At 35.9% G+C, this 13593-nt stretch overlaps 1 protein-coding gene across 2 annotated transcripts in view; it reads right to left on the reverse strand.

Annotated features, from left to right (window-relative positions):
• ZC3H13 (zinc finger CCCH-type containing 13) overlaps positions 1-13593 on the reverse strand; it is a 97991-nt gene that overhangs the window by 42087 nt on the left and 42311 nt on the right. For both annotated transcript variants that reach the window (XM_025364296.1, XM_025364297.1), the window contains exons 7-8: positions 13057-13214; positions 5573-5770 (exon numbers count right to left, since the gene is read on the reverse strand). In XM_025364296.1, the coding sequence (XP_025220081.1) occupies positions 5573-5770; positions 13057-13214 (356 nt within the window). The remainder of the gene's footprint in view (positions 1-5572; positions 5771-13056; positions 13215-13593) is intronic.

The raw sequence follows: 13593 nt of genomic DNA on the forward strand, positions 1-13593 counted from the left end.
TTGTAGACCCCTAAAATCCACCAATGGATTTTGGGTTAGAGCACCTGATATAGAAGGTTGGACAATTGAGACACAATTATCTATTATGAGTTATGGATAATTCAGTAAGCATTAACTGTTACAACTTATTTTTGAATTTGGACAACTGAGTCACAGAGAACAGCTAGAAGGATTTAAAGTCAGAGGATCATGTAGCATTGTTGTATCTCCTATGCTATGTGTATGCACACCTATGCCACGTAAATGGGTAACTCAATAGAAAGCCACCCTTTAAGAAATGTAAGCAACTGCTTATATCCAGTAAGCCTAGTGGGTCATACTTGAAGGGGGGCAAAAAAAAAAAAAACCAAAGCCAAAACCCACATATTTGGAAACACTATTTTACAAACACACACAGACACACACACACACATACCCCATCACTATATTACTTCTAGTTGTACTGTCGGATGAATGAATTCGCAATTTTACTTAAGCACAACACCTCCTAGTAAACAAAATACCACTAATATGCCCATTATAACATTCAAAGTGTTTTTAAGGGGCATTTTTTTCCAAAAGGAATTTAGACACTAAAATTTAATTACATTCCTTATCAATCTGAAGACAGTGACAAAGATACTGTTTAGTTTTAAAATTAATACAGGTACACCTCAGAAACGTAGGTTTGGTTCCCACAATAAAGCAAATATCACAGTAAAGTGAGCCACACAAATGTTTTGGTTTCCTAGTGTACACACAAGTTATGTTTACACTATACTGTAGCCTTTTAAGTGTACAACAGATTTATATCTAAAAAAGTACAGGCCGGGAGCAGCGGCTCACACCTGTCAGCACTTTGGGAGTCCGAGATGGGTGGATCACGAGGTCAGGAAATCAAGATCATCCCGGCTAACACGGTGAAACTCCATCTCTACTAAAAATACAAAAAAAATTAGCCGGGCGTGGTGGCAGGTGCCTGTAGTCCCAGCTATTCAGGAGGCTGAGGCAGGAGAATGGCATGAATCTGGGAGACGGAGCTTGCAGTGAGCTAAGATTACGCCACTGCACTCCAGCCTGGGTGAGAGAAAGAAACTCCATCTCAAAAAAAAAAAAAAAAAAAAGACAGTACATAACTTAATTTTTAAAATACTTTATTTAAAAAAATGCTAACAATCATCTAAGACTTCAGAGAGTTGTTACCACCATTTTGTGGGTAAGGGTACTATCTTGATGCTGATGGCTGTTGACTGATGAGGGTGGAGGCTGCAAAAGGCTGAGAAGGCTGTGGCAATTTCTTAAAATAAGACGATGATGAAGTTTGTCACACCAATTGACTCCTCCTTTCAGAAAAGATTTATCTGTAGCATGTGATGCTGTTTGCTAGCATTTTACCCACAGTAGAATTTTCAAAACTGGAGTCAGCTGGGCATGGTGCCTCAAGCCTATAACTACAACGTTTTGGGAGGCTGAGGCAGGAGGATTACTTGAGCCCAGGAGTTCGAGATCAGTCTGGACAACATAGCCAGATCTCATCTCTACAAAAAAATTTTAAAAATTAGCTGAGTGTGGCGATGCATGCCTGTAAGCCCAGCTACTTGGGAGGTTGAGGTGGGAGGATCACTTGACCACTTGATGGGAGGCAGAGGCTATAGTGAGCTGAGATGGCGCCAGTGAACTTAAAGCCTGGGTGATAGCCAGACACAGCGAGCTGAGATTGCACCGGTGCACTTAAGCCTGGGTAACAGCGAGAACAAAAACAAAAAACAGCACGTACATACACAAAAAACAAACCTGGTGCTCTCAAACCCTGCTGCTGCTTTGTCAACAAAGTTTATGTGACACTCTAAATTATTTGGTGTCACTGTCATTTAAAATATGTTTCTAGCATCTTCACCAGGAGTAGATTCCATCTCAAGAAACCACTTTCTTTGTTCATCCATATGAAGCAACTCCTCATCCGTTCAAGTCTGATTTGAGATTGCAGCAATTCAGTTACATCTTCAGGATCTACTTTTAATTCTGGTTTTCTTGCTATTTCCACCACATTTGCAGTTACTTCTTTCAATAAAGTCTTGAACCTCTCAAAGTCATCCATGAAAGTTGTAACTGACTTCTTCTAACTCCTGTAAATATTAATATTTTGACCTTCTCCCATGAATGACAAATGTTCTTAATGGCATCTTGAATAGTAAATCCTTTCCATAAAGTTTTCAATTTACTTTGCCCAGATCCATCAGGGGAATCACTATCCATGGCAGCTGTGGCCTTATAAAATGTATTTTTAAAATAAGACTCAAAAGTAAAAATTAGTCTTTGATCCATGGGCTGTAGGGTGCCTTTTGTCTTAGCAGGCATGAAACTATTACTCTCTTCTTACATCTTCGTCAGAGCTCCTGTGTAAACAGGCACATCACAAACAAGCAGTAGTATTCTGAAAGGAATCTTTTTTTCTGAGCAATAGGTCTCAATAGTGGGCTCAAAATATTTAGTTAAACCATGCTGTACACAGATGTGCTGTCATCCACGCTTGTTGTTCCACTTAAGAGCACAGGCAGAGTAGATTTAGCATAGTTCTTTAAAATCCTAGGATTTTCAGGATGGTAAATGAGCACTGGCTTCACCTTAAAACCCCCAGCTGCACTAGCCCCGAATGAGAGTCAGCCTGTCCTTCGGAGCTTTGAAGCCAGGCATTGACTTCTCCTCTCTAGCTGTGAACATCTTAGATGGCATCTTCTTCCAATAAGGCTGTATCAACTACAATGAAAATTTGTTTAGTGTGGTCAACATCAATTATCTAGATCTTCTGGATAACTTGCCACTGCTTCTTCATCAGTATGTGCTGCTTCATCTTGCACTTTTGAGCTATGGAGATGGCTTCATTTGTTAAATGTCATGAAGTAACCTCTCCTAACTTCAAACTTTTTTTCCTGCAGCTTCCTTACCTCTTTCAGCCTCGAAAGAATTAAACAGAGTTAGGACCTTGCTCTGGATTAGACTCTGGCTTAAAGGAATGTTGTGGCAGATTTCAATTGTGGCTGCTTTGATCTTTTATCCAGACCACTCAAACTTCCTCCACATCAGCAATATAGCTGTTTTGCTTTCTTCTCATTCATATGTTCATTGGAGTAGCACTTTAAATTTCCTTCAAGAACTTTACCTTTGCATTCACAACTTAGCTGACTGTCACAAGAGGTCTAGCTTGCCACCTAAGTTTTCAATATGCCTTCGTCACTGAGCTTAATCACTTCTAGCTCTTGATTTAAAGTAAGAGACTCTTCCTTTTTACTTGAACACTTAGAGGCCACTACATGTGGGGTTATTAGTTGCCTAATTTCAATAACATCTTAGGGAACTGAGAGGGAATCATTGTGTGTCAGGGAATAGAGAGGCCCAAGGAGATGGTGAGAGACAGGGGACTAGCCAGTCAGTAGGGCAGTCAGAACACACACATTTGCAGATAAAGTTCACTGTTTTATACGGGTGCAGTTCACGATGCCTCAAAACAATTACAATGGTAATGTTGACAATTACTGATCACAGTCCACCATAAGAGATATAATAATGATGAAAAGGCTTGAAATATTTCAAGAATTACAGAGATACAAAGTGAACACGTTATTAGAAAAGTGGCACTGATAGGCTTGTTTAATTCAGGGATGTCATAAACCTTCCATCTGTAAAAATACACATCTGCGAGGTTCAATAAAATTGGTGCACCTGTAATTTCTTTAGACAGAGTAATAGAGACAAATGAAAATAACGGCCCCACCTAAGAACCTTGGTAATTAAATTAACTCTTCCTAAACCAAAATGTCTTTTTCCAACCTTGTCACATACGGCTGTAGAACTCCAGTGCGTGCAGATCAGCTATTTATATAATCTTCCAGTATCCCTAGCTCTGTTGTTTCATGTCTTTAGATGAAAACAAAACAAAATAAAACACCAAGTTCAGATTTGTCTACAAAAAAAAAAAGAAGAAATAAAAAAAAAAAAAAAAAAAAAAAAAAAAAACAGATTTGTCTACATACTAAGTAACAGGTGAGTCCTATGCATACCATTTAGGGATAAGCCAGGGAGAAAAACTGGAAAATAAAGGATCAGCCTGTGTAATATTCAAGTCCTCATAATACAAATGTTTTTACCATTTAAATGATAAACTACCTAGGAATAGGTGTTAAGAACCATCTCTCAGAGACTTCTTAGTCAAAATACCAAAATAAAAGTACAAAGAACCATTAGGGAAACCAAAGGCTTTACTGATAGAATGTCAATCACCAAAAACATTTACATGTACTTTTCACAAACACACCTGCTGGATTGAGTAAAATATAGAGTATAGTTTAAAAAAACATACTTAAGAACTGTGAAGGCTCTAGTTAACCATTCTCTTGCATGCCAAGAAAAACAATTAACAGAGTGGAAGAAAAAAAGCAACATATGGAATAGGAAAAAATATTTTAAAATCTTATCTCTGATAAGGGTTTAATATCCAGAATATATAACAAACTCCTAGAACTTAACAGAAAAAAAACCAAATAACCCAATTAAAAAATGGGCAAAGAATTGGAAAGACATTTCTCTAAAGATGATATACAAATGGCCGACAAGCACATGAAAGGATGTTCAACATGACTAATCATCAGAGAAATACCAATCAAAACCTCAATGGGATAACACCTCACCTCAATGAGATAAACACACCTATTTGAATAGCGACTATAAAACAAACAAAAACAGAAAATAAGTGTTGGTGAAGGTATGGAGAAACTGGAACACTTGTGTACTCTTTGGGAATGTACAACAGTGCAACTGCCATGGAAAACAGTATGGAGGTTTCTCAAAAAATTAAAAATAGAATTATCATATGATTCAGCAACTCTGCTTCTGGGTATATATACAAAAGAACTGAAAGCAGGGTCTCAAAGGGATTATTTACATATTCATTCTCATAGCAGCACTAATAGCCAGGACGTCAAAGAACCCAAGCATCCATCAAATGGATGAATGGATAAACAAAATGTGGCATATACATACAATGAAATATTATTCAGCCTTAAAAAGGATGGAAATCCTGTCACATGCCACAGCAAGAAGGAACCCCGAGGACATTCTGCTAAGTGAAATAAGCCTGTCAAAAAAGACAAACACTATGATTCCACTTATATGAGGTATCTGAAGCAGTTAAATTCACAGAAACAAAATAGGATGATAGTTACCAGGAGCTGGAAAAAGGTGAAAAGGGGGAGTTATTTTTTGATACATACAGAGTTTCAGATTTGCAAAATAAAAAAGTTCTGGAGAATTGTTTCACAATGTAAAAATACTTAACACTACTAAACTATAAACTTTAAAATGATGAAGATGGTACATTTTATGTAAATATAAAATTCAAATATAAATTGTAAAAGTTAACGCTTACTGAATTATCCATGACTCATAATAGATATTATGGGAATTATTAAAATAAATATACACACTATTGTAAACAAAACTAAAATATCCAATATGCTAATGCCCAAAATCTTCTGAAAAGTAAATATTCTATATTCTACAAAAGTTAATATTGTTAAAAACATACAATCCTACTTACCTTGGCTTGTCTCTCTTTTCTCTTTGTCTTTCAAAATCTCGTCCTCTGTCCTTTCCATCTCTTGCTTTTTCTTCTATCCTGTCTTTTACTTTGTATTTTTCTTTGTATTTTTTCCCCAGAGCAATATCTTCTGGTATAGGAGGGGGTGGACTAGGAGTACGTGGTCCTTTCTTTTTACTTTGGTTGCTTTTTGAATTTCTGAAGGTAACACAAAGCTATCATTAGAGGTTCAAATATGCCAAAAGGATATTTTTTAAAGTCTTCTTAAAAACAGCAGTGTTCCTTTATATTACTTGCCCTTTATTATTTTGTACACTACTAACCAATATGCAGAAGAAAAAAAACAGAAATGGGTGAAGAATTTACTTAATACTTATTTTGTTAACACTGCTTATTATTATATAACTTTAAAGGGGCAGGTTTCTGAGAAAAGATAGAGGTTAAATAGGAAGACACGTTCAGAAAAGATACTAATACAATGACCACTTAAACTATTTTTTTAGACATAGAAAAGTAGACAAAGAAAGCAAAAATTACCTATAATTCTACTACTCAAGGAGAACTATTTTCAACATCTTGAATATTTACATACTTTTGCCATATATCTTTCTCTGTCTACTCATTTAAACCTGGGTATTCAAATGCAAAAGAATGAAGCTAGACCTTTATATTGTACCAGATCAAAAATTAACTCAAAATAAAGACCTAAACATAAAAGCAAAAACTATAAAAATCCTAAAAGAAAATATAGAAGAAAAGCTTCATGACCTTGGACTTGGCAATGATTTCTTGGCTATGACACCAAAGGCACAGGTAACAACATAGCAAAAATAGACAAATGAGACTACATCAAATTTTAAAACTTTTGCATGTCAAAGGACACAATCAACAAAGTGAAAAGGCAACTTATAGAATGGGAGAAAATATGTGCAAATCATATATATATATATGGTCACCACTATTTTCTCTCATCATTGGAAATGGGTAACTCTACGTGTGTATGTGTGTGTGTTACACACATTCATGGAATATCCTATTACAATGTTTTGTAAAATTTTAAAATACTAAACATAGACATAGTGCAAGCATCTTTCTGTAACATAAAGTAGATTCAGGTGGCTCATGCCTATAATCCCAACACTTTGGGAGGCTAGGGGGAGGGGCGGAGGGGGTGGATCACTTGAGGTCAGGAGTTCGAGACCAGCCTGGCCAACATGGTGAAACCCTCTCTCTACTAAAAATACAAAAATTAGCCAGGCATGGTGGTGGGTGCCTGTAATCCCAGCTACTCAGGAGGCTGAGGCAGGAGAATCACTTGAACCCAGAAGACAGAGGTTGCAGTAAGCCAAGACTGCACCACCACACTCTATTCTGGGTGACAGAGTGAGACTCCATCTCAAAATAAAACTTTTTTAAAAAAGCAGATTTAGATATAATCATTTTCATTAACTGTATAGAATTTCCTTGAAAAAAATGCTCCAAAACTTTTTAAAACAATTTCATAGTTCTTCAGCTGGCTTCCAGGTTGTCATCGTTATTTAAAAAACACAATTACATCATCTACAAATGAAATACCAACCATTGTCAGTATATATTCATCATAAATCTTTGAATCTTGTTTAAGAAAATTTTACCAACTCTGAGGTCACAAAGATGGTCTCCTAAAATTTTGTAGTTTTGCCTTTCACATTTGTCTTTTATCTATTTGTAATTGATTTTTGGGTACAGACTTTGTTCTTTGCCTCTTTTTGGTAATTTAAGTAATTTTAAGTAAGTGGTATAACTTTGATCCCATACACATTCAACACTGGCTGTCTTTGCCTCTTAACAACAGTTTTATTGAATATAGCATTTTCATGTCAAAATCCTTTTACCTCAGAGCTCTAGTTAAAATATTTTGTAACATTTAACGTTGCAGGTAAGAAGTCCAAAGAAAATCAAATTTTTTACTATTCAGGTAAACTGGTTTTTCTGTTGGCATGCTTATGAACATTATCCCCTGAAAATTATTCACTGGAAAAAGATTTTCACTAAGTCCAGGTATTTTTAAAAAACCTTTTCCAGCACTAAATGGACTGTTTCAATCTGAAACTTCAAACTTTTTACTCTATTTCTTCTACTTTCATTTCGTAACTTTTCCTCATGACCCAAGTCTCTGCAGTTCTCTTTATTATACAGTTACTGTATCTCTTGGATCTCTCCTCCATGTTAGATTTCTCTGTCATTTCCATTTTTTCTGCTTTTCCAGGATCTTAAATCTGTCTTTATATTCATTAATTTTTAAAGTAGTATTCATTTTGCTAATTCTAAATTTGGCAATTTCATTGTTCTGCTATTTTTCGATTTATTCTCTTTTTTTGGAGATGGTGTCTCGCTCTGTTGCCCAGGCTGGAGTGCAGTGGCACGATCATGGCTCACTGCAGCCTCGACCTCCAGGGCTCAAGTGATCCTCATGCCTTAGCCCCCTGAATAGCTAAGAGTACAGTTGCATGCCACCATACCTGGCTAATTTTTGTGTTTTTGTAGAGATAGGGTTTCACCATGTTGTCCAGGCTGGTCTCAAACTCTTGGGCTCAAGTGATCTGCCCACCTCAGACCACTGCACCTGTCCTATTCTGTTATTTTCCATTTGAACTCTTTTCTCTTTTAAAATATTGTTCAGGCTGGGCGTGTTGGTTCATGCCTGTAATCCCAGCACTTTGAAAGGCCGAGGCAGGCGGATTGTGAGGAGGTCAGCAGTTCGAGACCAGCCTGACCAACATGGTGAAACTCACCTCTACTAAAAATACAAAAATTAGCCAGGTGTGGTGGCACAAGCCTGTAATCCCAGCTACTCAGGAGACTGAGGCAGGAGAACCACTTGAACCCGAAAGGCAGAGGTTGCAGTGAGCCGACTGCACACCAGCCTGGTGACAGAGTGAGACTCTCTCTCAAAAAAAAAAAAAAAAAAAAAAAAAAGTTGTTGTTCAACCTGGCACCAACCAGATCGATAAACTGGCTCATCTGATCTGGTAGCCCCCACGGAGGAACTGGCTCAGCACAAGAAGACAGCTTCGACTCCCTATGATTTCACCTCCGACTTGACCAATCAGCACTCCCAGCTCACTGGCTTCCCCCAGTCTCCCTGCCACCCCGCCACCAAGTTGTCCTTTAAAACTCTGATCACCGAATGCTCAGGGAGACTGATTTAATAATGAAACTCTAGTCTTCTGCAAAAATATAAAATAAAATAAAAATACAGTTGTTCAGTTTTTTTCCCATGATCAACTGCTTTTGTCCTCTAAATACAGTATCCTCACAAATTGCGCTAAACTTATAAATGAATTTATACTTTAAGTTTGTTCCTGTTTACTGTATTAACGTTTCCATGTAAGCCATCTGCTCAGAGTGTTCAGTCTGGTACTAGGTTTGTAAGTAGTCCTTTTCATACATATGGTGAGTTTTCACTATCTACTAATTTCACTATCTACTGATATTTATAAATGAGGACCCTAAGCCTAAATCCTAGAACTTATTTCCTATCATGCTGAATTCTCAAGTCCCAAGAGTTCTTAGTTATATATATATATATATATCTCGTGTATACATATATACACGATAGTATCTACCTCAAAATTGCTGGCAATATTTTAAAAGCACTTGACTCATAGTGAGCATTCAGAAAATGTAGCTTTCTTAGTCCTCATCCCTGTGTCTTATTATCACTGATAGAGTTAACCATGTAAACAAGTAGGAAATTACTAAAATATGATGACTAAATCTATTTTTCATCCTTGTCTTCTGCCAACAACCATATTAGTCACATATCTCATTGCATATTCATGAGATGACTCAATCTTCTTATGCACCCTAACAGATATGTGATAAATATCTTGTATTTCTGTATATTTTTCTACTTTAAAGATAAAAACGAATCAATAATTGGCATCTGTATCAAAATTATCTTTTAAAATTCATGATTAAACAACAAAGGAATTCATGACACAAACTATTTTTACATTATCACCTGTGACAGACTAGCAGAGTGTTTACCAAACTTTTCTTCTGAGTACAGTGGTAAACCATACTATCTACACTTTGTTGAAATTAAGCATGGCCAAGTGGCCAAGATCTGGCCAAAGGAATGTGAGTGGAAATGACGTATACCACCACTTCCAGGCCCAAATCTCAAAGGACTCTGATATTCCAGGCAATTGCAAACTCTAGAGCTAAATAACCTTACTACTCAGTTTCCATTTTTCTTTGTACATTCCATTCTTTGGTTTCCTTGAAAACCCAAGAAAGTGGAATCATGCTCAGAAGGAGCCGGGGTTACTCACTCTCCATGTATAGGACAGCCACCTGTCAATAAGAAACACTCATTTTGACTTGATGTGAGAAATAACCTTCTGTTGTGTTAAATCACTGACATTTTGGGACTTAGCTATAATCACAATCCAGATTATTCTAATATATTTACTAAAGTACAGAATTTCTTCACATTACCATCAAAATTATATGTGGTTAGAAAACACAATTACGTTATAGTGCTTTCCGACTGAAGAGGCCAAAACTGGTTTTGTGTATTCTGAAATCAACAAGATCTTCAACATTTAAAAAGTCAACTCATTGTTGTTCCAGTGCCACAGAGCCTACTTCCGACTTGTGGCAAAGAGCCCATCGGTCTACTTTTATCAGTTTTTAATCCTTTCTCTCTTCAAAACTATTATTTTAGATTAGCTTCTGACATACTTAATATTCTCTGTACAAAGAGCTATAAAGAAAAATTCACCTAATAAAAACTAAGATTAAAAGTGCAGATGGACAGAACAGGTAATATATTTATGATTTTAGATTATACCGTATCTCACATATCAGGACAAATCTTCCTATCAGACTATATCTCAAAATAAATGTCAAACAAAGAAAAGTGCCAGCTTTCAGGGAAAAGTGTAAGTTTTAATTTGTCAGTAATTATATCTTTCCATTCAATATGATAATCTAGTAAGACCAAGAAGTTTGTTTACCTGATTGTCACACCTCAGGTGGCTGACACTGGTTGAAATACTCCACTGAGTTTTAACTGAAATTCTAATCCTTACATGTGCTTAGTATGTTCTTAGTTGATAGCATGATCCAGCAATAAAATTAAAAGATGATTACTTGACACACTCTAGGCAATGTAAATTGCATAGCTAAAGAAATGGTATACTCAAAAAAAAAAAAAAAAAAGAAATGCTATACTCAATTCAGTATTTTCTTTGTATTTTTAATACACTGTTTTTCCAGGTCCTTTTGCTTTTATTATTAAATTAATGGTGCACCTTAAAGTCAACAACATAGTAGAATACAAGAAATACAGTAATTAAAAGAGTGCGAGTAATTATTTATGACAAATATTTATAATAGGATGAGTTACTAATAAAGTAGTAAAAGACTGTATTAAAAGATGAAACTAACCCTTTGTCTAAATAGTTATCAAAACTTTCTAAGAAAAGATTAAGTTTCAAATATTCTATAAACAGAACAGATAAGAAAAGGAAAAAAGGGTATTTCTAGTCTGCAGTTTATCAGCAAAATGAATAGAATTGAGGGAAAGTTACATAAATGGTTAGCCAAGAGGATAAGAGCAAGTGGAGTGGATGCTATCATTCTCTGTTCATTCAACTTCTTCAATATCCCTTTGCAGTATTTACTCAGTTACATGAACAAAGGAGAGGATCAACTCAACTTTACTGAGTGCCTTATTACAACACAAAGTTCTATGCCAAGTAGGCACTATGAGAAGACAGAACTATGAACAATCAAGATCCCAATCTTCAAGGAGCTTAAATTTAATAAAGGTTGTAAAACATAAGTCACAGCTGAAATATAATGCAACAGGCAATTAATATCAACAGGGAGGTACAAGCAAAATCTGATAGGTACATAAAGGGAACAGAACTTATGTTCCATAAAGAGAAATGGGAAAACTTAGAATTTGAGCTAGAGACTGAAGAATTGAGAGTAGAAGGGGTTAGGTAGGAGCAAGCTGGACAAAAACTACTGACAAGAAAGAAAAGACCAAAGTGTAAATGTCATTCTAAGGAATCCGAATTTCACTGTACAGAATGAAAAACCACTGAGTTTTACAATGGTATAATAAATTAATTGGAATTGTCCTTTTAAGATTTCTCTAACAGCATCTATAAAATAAATGGGTTGAGGCAGCTGAATGAGAATGTTTACGTGTGTGTGGGGCAGAAACTAAATAAACTCAATATAGTTAATAGGATGATATAATAATCTAGGCAAAAAGTTAAGTAGAGTCTGAAATAGGGTTAGTCTCTAGAAACTACAAGGAGGGAGATAAATATGAGTTTCATTACAGGTTCAAATAGGGCTTGTTAACTGATTAAATATTAGGTAGAAGATATTTTTAGTTCATTTTTTTATAAGATAAAACTAGGGTATGGACTTTAATTAAAATAAAATATAAATAGTTCAGAGTGACATTAAATGAAAATGTATCTTCTCCTTATTCTTAGTCTCTGAATATAAATGTTTCTATTTTTACTTCAGCTGGCTTCTACAGTAATTCTAATTTATAAAGAATTCAATCTACAGTAATTCTAATTTATAAAGAATTCAATCTCTTGATAACATATACAGAGACAAAAATTTTTTGTGTATAATTTATAGCAGTTTAAAAACAGGAAATAACATAAATGTTCAACAGAAGAGTAGACAAATTTATAATATAAATACCAAGATGAATGAACTAAGGTTATATGTATCAATATAGATAAATATAAAAATGTTGTGGCTCAAGCCTGTAATCCCAGCACTTTGGGAGGCCGAGGCGGGTGGATCACGAGGTCAGGAGATCGAGACTATCCTGGCTAACATGGTGAAACCCCGTCTCTACTAAAAATACAAAAAACTAGCCGGGCGTGGTGGCGGGCGCCTGTAGTCTCAGCTACTTGGGAGGCTGAGGCGGGAGAATGGCGTGAACCCAGGAGGCGGAGCTTGCAGTGAGCCGAGATCACGCCACTGCACTCCAGCCTGGGAGCACAGCGAGACTCTGTCTCAAAAAAAAACAAAAACAAAAACAAAAAAAAAAATGTTAAGTGAAAAAGCAAAGTGTAGAAGGTTATGATATATCCGTATTACAATTAAATAGATGAAAGCAATACTATACATTGCAAAACACATATTAAAGTATAAACACATGCACAAGTATCATAAACACCAGATTTAAGAGAGGAACAGGAAATGTATCTTTTATTTTTATTTCTTAAAAAATAAAAAGCTCTGAAGCATATGAGGATGTTACACAAATACTTGTTTTATTGTTCTCTATAACTGTCTTTTTAATTGAAACATTTCAAACTTCTTTTTAGAACAAAAAAGCTTACATTAAATATAAAATGTATTAAAACTACCCTTCTATAACCTACTAATTCTTTTTAGTATCACTTCAGAAAAAGCTATTTTCTTCTGATACTATTTATCATCCTACTGACCTCTGCTGGTCCAACAGGGGAGAAGATACTGCAGATGTCTTCCTATCTTTCTTGCTAGCTGAAGACGATTTCGGGCTTGATTTTCGCTTCGGAGATTTGCTAGACTTTCTTAGAGAAGGTGATGGGGACAATTTTGATCTAACCACTTCTGGTGAAACCTTTAAAAAATTCAGTAAGTCAATTCAGAAATTCCTCCACTTATGGTACAACAAGGCTTACAGTATTTTAGAATCACACCAAACTTCAGATTAAAATTAAATATTATTGCTGGGTGCAGTGGTTCACACCTGTAATCCCAATTTCTCGGGAGGCTGAGGTGAAAGGATTGCTTGAGGTGAGGAGTTTGAGATCAGCCTGGGTAACATAAAAAAAACCTTATCTCTTATACAAAAAAAAAAAAAAAAGCCAGGCATGGAACGTGCCTGTGGACACAGCTATTAGGGAGGCTGAGATGGGCGGATCCCTCGAGCCCAGGAGTTCAAGGCTGCAGTGAGTGCCATTGCACTCCAGCCTGGGTAACAGAGAAAGATCTCATCC

Source organism: Theropithecus gelada, chromosome 17, assembly GCF_003255815.1.
Source record: "Theropithecus gelada isolate Dixy chromosome 17, Tgel_1.0, whole genome shotgun sequence".
In the NCBI taxonomy this organism is placed as follows: domain Eukaryota; kingdom Metazoa; phylum Chordata; class Mammalia; order Primates; family Cercopithecidae; genus Theropithecus; species Theropithecus gelada.